The 7334-nt window shown below is 63.0% G+C and overlaps 1 protein-coding gene across 1 annotated transcript; it reads left to right on the top strand.

Moving 5' to 3' along the window:
* Positions 1–333: 333 nt before the first annotated feature.
* On the top strand, positions 334–6415 carry ATP6V0B (ATPase H+ transporting V0 subunit b; the record flags this gene model as incomplete). The annotated part of the gene is given in 7 exon segments (XM_034779182.1): positions 334–382; positions 1411–1494; positions 1976–2053; positions 2771–2840; positions 3831–3882; positions 5395–5585; positions 6066–6415. Coding segments are annotated over 7 exon segments (551 nt in total), but the record flags the coding sequence as incomplete, so codon positions are not given.
* Positions 6416–7334: the final 919 nt, after the last annotated feature.

Below are 7334 nucleotides of genomic sequence, written 5' to 3'. Positions count from 1 at the left end.
CCAGTCAGCGTTGGTGCGACACCCACTACGTGTGCGAATGAGGTGGTCATCAGGCTGGACCATGGCTGCTTTCAGCGTATCTGGCGGGAAACACCGGGGCAGGTGCCCTGGGCGTGGGGAATCCATCCCACCCTAAGCTCCCCAGGGCAGGGCTCCCCGTCTGTCTGGAGGGCTGCCTGGCACGGGGCTTCCTGGTGCCCTTCTGTCCACTGGCAGCCAGGCTGCTCGGTTGGTGCGGGTGGCTCACAGCAGCCGGGCTGGGCAGGGTGGGAGCAGCTAGGCCAGGCTGGGGCTCGGGCTGACTGAAGGTTTCCCCCTTGCTCTTCTTTTCAGGTATCTGCTACACGATATTTGACCTGGGCTTCCGTTTCGATGTGGCCTGGTAAGAGGGCTCTCACGTGCCGACCCTGCGGCTGGGTGCCCTGCCCGGGGCTAGGCGGGCGCTTAGACGGGCAGGTTCCAGCGAGCAGGGCTTCCCACTGAGGGCGATAGCTGGCAGAGGTGACCAGAAAGCAGCACCTGCTCTGTCACGTTGGCCAGCAGTCGTCCTCGGCCCAGGCAGTATAAGGGCCAGGGGCGTGCAGGGAGAACGTGCGGCTGCGCGGAGAGACTGTAGCTCCGACAGCAGAGACCCAGAACCTTCGTCACTCCCCTGGCGTAGGAGCCGCTCCTCTCTCGGTCTCCCATGGCTCGGAGCCCGCTCGGTGCTGGCGTGGGCTGAGGGCATGCTACGCCCGGCTGGCCCAGCGCCCTGCTCACTCCCGCTGTGCGCTGTCCCATTCCACTGCTGGATCCTGCCACAGGGCGCCGGGCTGCAGCTCTGCTCCCCTCCCCATTGCAACCAGGAAAGCCGGCACCCTGCCCTCAGCGTCCCGTCGCGCTCTGCTGCCCCCGCCCTGCCCCTTCCTGTGCTCTCTGCTAGCTGCCTGTGGTGCTGCTTGCCGGCAGGCGCTATCCAGATTGCCCTGGGCTGGGCTGGCTGATTCCCCCAGCAGCCGGCCCTACGCCTTCCTCCTCCAAGGGCAATGGGGACAGGGCTTTCAAGTGTTCTCCTGCCTGGCCTGGGCTGCAGGAGGAGTCTGCCCGGCCACGTCAGGGCTCTGGGGGGTGACGGCTGGGGACGAGGCGTGGCTGGGTCTGCTTGGGGGGCAGCGTCGGGTTGGTCTCTTACTGAGCTCATGGCTCTGCCACGTGCTGGGGAAGGACAGGTGGGCCCTGTGCTGGAGCCCCCAGGAGCTGTGTGCACACGTGAGGGTGGCCATTGCACTGGGGGGGCCGCAGAGCAGGCAGCCGTCTCGCCTGCTGCCCTCCTCCCATGGAAGGGAGGCGCTGGGCCATCGGCCCCTGGAGCGCTGGGGCGGGCGGGGCCGGCCCTGACTCTGCACTAACGAGGTTCCCTTCGGCCTCTAGGTTCTTAACGGAAACCTCCCCCTTCATGTGGTCCAACCTGGGCATCGGCCTGGCCATCTCACTGTCCGTGGTGGGCGCAGCCTGGTGAGTTGGGCCCCATTGTCCGGGACTGCTGGTCCCGTGGGGTTTGCTGAGACTCCTGCTGGGGGGCCGGGGAGACGTGCCCCGGGGGGTGGCGCTGCCATGCCTGAGTCAGCCCCTCGGCTGCTGCCTGGCTCCAACTTCTCAGCAGGGCACCTTGGGTCTGGGGCAGCTCCTGCTGGCGGCTCTGGAGAGCTGCTGGGGATGCTGGTGGCCTGGGAGATGCCAGGCTGGTCTCCGTGGGTTCTGTGCCAGCAAGTTCCAGTCAGGCTGGCAGCTGCCCTGTGTCCTTGGTGCTGTTGCTTTTCCCAGCCCGTCTCACCGTGTGCGCCTGGGGTGTGAGCGGGACGGGCTGGGCGTTCAGCTCCGGTCCGCGCTCAGCTCTGCCCCAGGGAGGCACCATCTCCTTGTTGGCAGACGCTTGCTCTCCGTCCAGGCAGGCGCCCGCCCAGGGCTCCCTCACTGACTGCCCTGTCTCTTGCAGGGGGATCTACATCACTGGCTCCAGCATCATCGGCGGGGGAGTGAAGGCCCCCAGGATTAAAACAAAGAACCTGGTCAGGTAAGGACAGCTGGTCCCCAGTGTGGTGCTCCGGGACAGAACCTGGCACCTGTGGGGAACAGCGCCCCAGGGAGCTAGTCAGCGGTTCACCAGAGCTGCTCACGCTTCCCCAGCACCATGGCACCTCTGGGCTGTGCGGTACAGTGCTGAGCCCCTTGGTCTGGGGCTGGGATCAGGCCGGGTCACTGTGCAACTGCTGGGTCCTGTCCCTACAGCCCGCCCCCTTCTCCGGCCCACGCGCTCCGGTGTGCGGGGGCACCAGCCAGTCCAGACCTGAAGGAAACAGCTTCTGCCTGGGCCTCTGGGCTCCTCGCCCTCGGACTGGAAATGTGAAACATCCTGAAGCACCAGTGCATGCTGGGAAAGGCAGTGCTTCCTGTCCCTGGCTGGCAGCAGGCCCCCAGGGGCTATGGGGCAGTGCAGTGACCTGCGTGGGGGCTGAGTTAGCTGTGTGGGGTATGAGGTCCCCCACCCTTGTGCCTGCCTGTTGGATGCTTCCCATCTGTGCTGGGGTGGCGAAGGGCCAGCGCCGCCCCCCGCTGGAGCGTCTCCACAGCGGGGCCGGGGGGCTTAGCAGGGGGAGATGCACTGGGTGGTGTCAGCATGGGGGCCCCGCAGGGAGACGCCTCGTCTGTCAGCACGACAGGCAGTTGTGGGGGGCAGAGGCTGGGCTGTGGGTCTCTGGCTCCAGTTGCTAACGCTGCCCGTCATCCACAGCATCATCTTCTGTGAGGCCGTGGCCATCTACGGGATCATCATGGCGATCGTCATCAGCAATATGGCTGAGGTGCCTGCTGCCGGGAGGGGCGGGGGGTGAGGGGGCACTCCCCAGGCAGCCCCTGGAGCTCTGCACTGTCTCCCCTGACATGTCCTTGGGGGGGGGGGGGGTACATAGCCAAGGCTCAGGGTCTCTTCACTGCTTCCCTCAAATATCGCTGGGCAGAGCAGCAAACCCAGCGCAGGCGCCTAGCGGGGAGATCCCCTTCCACATGGGGTGTGCCTGGCTCCCCTGGCCTGCGGTCCTGGCTCTAAGTGGCCTGTACCAGCTGCGGCAGTGCCAGGAGCCCGGGGAGCTGGTGGTAGTGGGCAGAGCCTGGCATCCCGCTGGGCTGGGTGCTGGGTGCCCACGGGGCGTTCCTTGGCTGGGATAACGGGTGCATGGGTTCAGGCTCCGAAGCCAATGTGGCATGGAGGAGTTGAGCTGGGCTTCAGGAGGGGAGATGGCTCTGGTAAAACCCTGTTATTCCAGCCTAACCCAGGCAAGGGGCGGCGCCTGAGCTCGCAGCCGGAGCAGGCCTGGCCCTCTCGGGCAGGGTTGTGGCTCCATTGTCCAGAGCAGGGCAGGGCTTGCCCCGGGTCCCACTGTGACTTGAATCAGACGTGGCTGAGAGTCCCAGCCCATCTCCGAGGCAGAGCCGTTTCTCCCTAGTCCGCCCGTCACGCTGGGGAGCCGGGTGGGTTTGTCCGATGCGGCCCAGGGGGTGCAGCTTGGGCAGGGCAGCAGGGTCCCAACCTGTGGGCGACGCCTTAACGGGCGTGTCTTGCCGCCATATGCCCGCTCAGACAGACACAGATGCTGGTTCTGTGCGGGGCAATCTCCCTCTGCCCCGGTGTGGGGCGGGGAGGGGCCTGTGGAGCAGGGAGCTAAGGCCCAGGACTGGGACTCTGGGGGTCTGGGTCCCAGCTCTGGGCAGCTGGTGCCCGTCCCCCTGGCAGGGAGCTCTAGTCAGGCTGCTGTACCCCTGCCGCTAACCCTGTGCCATGTGTCGTCTTCCAGCCTTTCAGCGGCACCACCCCAGAGACCATCGGCGCCAAGAACTACCACGCAGGTAAGCGGCACCCTGCCCCGTGTCGAGGGGCCTGTGGGGCCAGTGGGCTCTGCCCTGTGTGGAGGGAGGCTCCTGCACCCCGGCCCCATGCCAGTGCCTGTTCTCGCTGCACGCTCCAGCATACTGTTCCCCTAAGGTGTGCACAGTGGTCCTTGTTTGCTCCCCCAGTGAGCGACGGGCCCCTGTGTGTGCAGTGCAGCCCTTCCTGGGATGCTTGGCGGCAGCCGGACCCCTGTGAGAGCAGCTGTGAGCCCTGTCTGGGCCCTAGGGCAGCGCTCTGCCCTAGGAGCTGCACCTCTCCTCTGGGGCAGGCACGGCTGGGGAGCACTGGCCTGTCCCACTTCCGCCCCTGCAGGCCCAGCCGGTCAGAAGGGCTGCCCGCCTCGCCTAGCATTGGGAGCGGGTGTCTGGCTGGATAGTGTTGTACTTAAAGGACTGCACAGGGTCTTTTCAGAGGGAGTAAGGCAAAGCCCCACGTTTATTAGTAATACGTGTATCAATCCACACTACAGCATACGTGTATTACCCGTAAACATGGGACTTTGCCTTACTCCCCCTGAAAAGATCCTGTGCAGCACTTGAAGTACAACAGTTTGGTGGAGAATTGCGAAAGGGGGAAGGTATCACGAGCATTTATCGAGTAATGAAACAAACTTTGAGAAGTATGGAAAAGTGATCGTAAACCTTGAAAAGTATTGAGAAGCGATGGATCATTAAAGTGTGCACACCCCCGGGGGTAGAAGGCCGGGTAAAGAGAGGAGAAGTAGCGTTCTCGCGCCAAGAAAAGAGGTCTTGGTAAATAAGAGTAAAGAGATAAGCATTGCTGTGTTAGTCCCCGTAGGAGGTCGGGTATACTAGAAAATGTTGAAACGTAAGCAGTCTTTTAAGAAGGCTCCCAGAGAGGAGACTGAGAAATTGGCATTTGTAAAAGATGTGACCCCTTGTACCACACAGCCCCTGGGGCCCTTTCTGAGCCTGCCAGGAGAGCGCCCTGTGCCTCCCAATCTCCACCCTACTGGGCACCTGCAGCCGGGCTCTGGACCCAGGGCGGCTGCCACAGGGCAGGGAAATGTTGCTTCCCCTCAGACGCTCCTATGTGGCCATAGATGGGGGACCAGTCTCTGGGGGCATCTTCCTAGGTAGCTGGGGTCTGGGTTCACTACCTCTGCTTCCCTTGCCCCAAACGCACAGTGCCACCTGCTCTTGGTGTGCGGCGGCGATTTGAGCACACCCTGGCACTGCGCAGATCTGTGGCCGGCTGAGCGCACAGGGCCCTGCTTGGCAAAAGCATTTCAGGGAAATGGCTGGAATTTGGCAGCCTTGGTTTGTCCTCTTCATATTCTGCTCTGCCCCCTTAACTCTGCCCCTGGCAGCTCCTAAGAGTTTCCCAGCCTGGGCCAGCGCCCGGAGTGCCCCAGCGGGTTCTCACAGGAGGAGGCCAAGCCCCTGTGCAAGCCAGGCCTTGGCCTGGGGCCTGCTGCATCTCACCGCTCCCTGCCCCATCCCTTCCAGGTTTCTCCATGTTTGGGGCTGGTCTGACCGTGGGCCTCTCCAACCTGTTCTGCGGGGTGTGCGTGGGCATTGTGGGCAGCGGGGCTGCACTGGCCGACGCCCAGAACGCCAGCCTCTTCGTCAAGATCCTGATCGTGGAGATCTTCGGCAGCGCCATCGGGCTCTTCGGGGTCATAGTCGCCATCCTGCAGGTACCGGCTCCTGCCCCACTGGGCCCAGCGTGCTCCTGGGGCCCCCAGGCCCACATCAGCCCCAGGTGTGGGCTGCCCAGCTAATCAGACAGGCCTAGGTGTCTGCAAAGCCTCAGTGTCCCAAGGGGGGTGATGGGAGGGGTGCAGCCACTGCTCTCTGGTGAACAGAGAAGCCCACCCAGGGGACGCGGGCGGGGAAATGATGCAGCGGCTCCATGTGATGGCACCATCTGGCCTGGCTGCTGGAACCCATCTTGGCAGTGCCAGCCCCCCCCCCCCCCCCCAGCAGCCACAGGGAATGGTTTGACTGGGCACCAGAATCGGAGCGGTTTGTGCCCAGGGCTGATCGGGGAGGAGCGGCCTGTGGGTCCTGCAGCTTCAGCCAGGCTGCCTGGTCAGGGCAGTTGGGGGGCACTTGGCAGGGTGTGCTCCTGGGCGGGGCTCGGGGCATGCTCTGACCCGTCTCCTTTCTCTCTGCAGACATCTAAAGTAAAAATGGGGGACTGAGCCCCTGCCCGTTCCGGCCTGGCCCCCTGCGGGCGCGACTGTACATATTTATTTAATGTTTCTATTTCCTGATCGGGGGCGTCGCTTCGCCGCGTCGGGAGCGGGAGCCCAGGTGTATAGAACCGTCCCTGCTGATCCGCCGCCCGCTGGCCCCATGGAAGAAATAATCATCTGTGTGTGAATTCGGCTCCCTCCTGTCGGCCCAGCCAGCCGGGGGGGGGGGCGGGGGCAGGGTTACTGCCTGAGTGTTCCCGGTGTGTGTACAAATCAATTGACCAGTGTAAGTCAGTGTCACGTGAAATAAACATGGTTCCTGTCCCTGCCTGCTGCATTCTGTCTGTGCCATGCACTCCCATGCTGCGCTCAGGGCATGCCGGGGCACTGCCAGCCCTGCCTGGCCACGGGGACATGGCATTGAGCATGGCACTGGTGTTCCCAGTGCTCTCTTCCAGCAGTGGCCGGGCTAGCCCAGATCTAGCTCAGAACTGGCTGAATGCTGCTGTGAGCTGGCTCTTGCAGGCAGCTGCCAGTCATGGTGCTGCCCTCTGCTAATGCCAGGGGGAGACACAAGAAGAAAATTCTTAAGCTGGCGTGGACCTGTGCCCAGGGTGCCAATGGGTTAGTGGAAGGGGGGCCTGCCTCAGATCACTGCTGCAGCTGAGGGAGACCCTGGGGTCAGGCTGGCAGAGAGCTGAGGGTTGGGAGTGAGAGGCACAGTGGACATGGGGAGGGAATGTCATCAGAACGGCCACACTGGGTCAGACCAAAGGTCCATCTAGCCCAGAATCCTGTCTGCCAACAGTGGCCAGTGCCAGGTGCTTAGAGTCCTGTCTGTAGGCACGCCCCTGCATGCATTGCTGAGTCAGAAGGTGTATCTGCCTTTTCTCAATGGGTCAGTTGTATAGCTGATGGTCCTTAATGGCCATCAAGCAGGCTAGACAGAGCGGACACCAACTTGTCTGGGGTGTCACCCAGAAGCCAAGCACAAGTTTTGAAATACAGGCCTGAAATAGGCAGCCACAAGTAAACCTAGACCAGCCCTGGCTGGGGTTTATCCAACCTGTTCTTAAACACCTCCAGTGATGGGGCTTCCGCACCTGCCCTTGGACGCCTGTCCCAGAGTGGAACTCCCCTGGGAGTTAGCCAGCTTGTTTCTAATAGCTAACCTCGAGCTCCCTGGCCGTAGATTAAACCCATTATGCTCCCAGCCTTGAATTCTTGTCTGGTTCCATCCCACTACCA

Source organism: Trachemys scripta, chromosome 8 (genome assembly GCF_013100865.1).
Source record: "Trachemys scripta elegans isolate TJP31775 chromosome 8, CAS_Tse_1.0, whole genome shotgun sequence".
NCBI lineage: Eukaryota > Metazoa > Chordata > Testudines > Emydidae > Trachemys > Trachemys scripta.
This window is presented reverse-complemented; position numbering and strand designations above follow the sequence as displayed.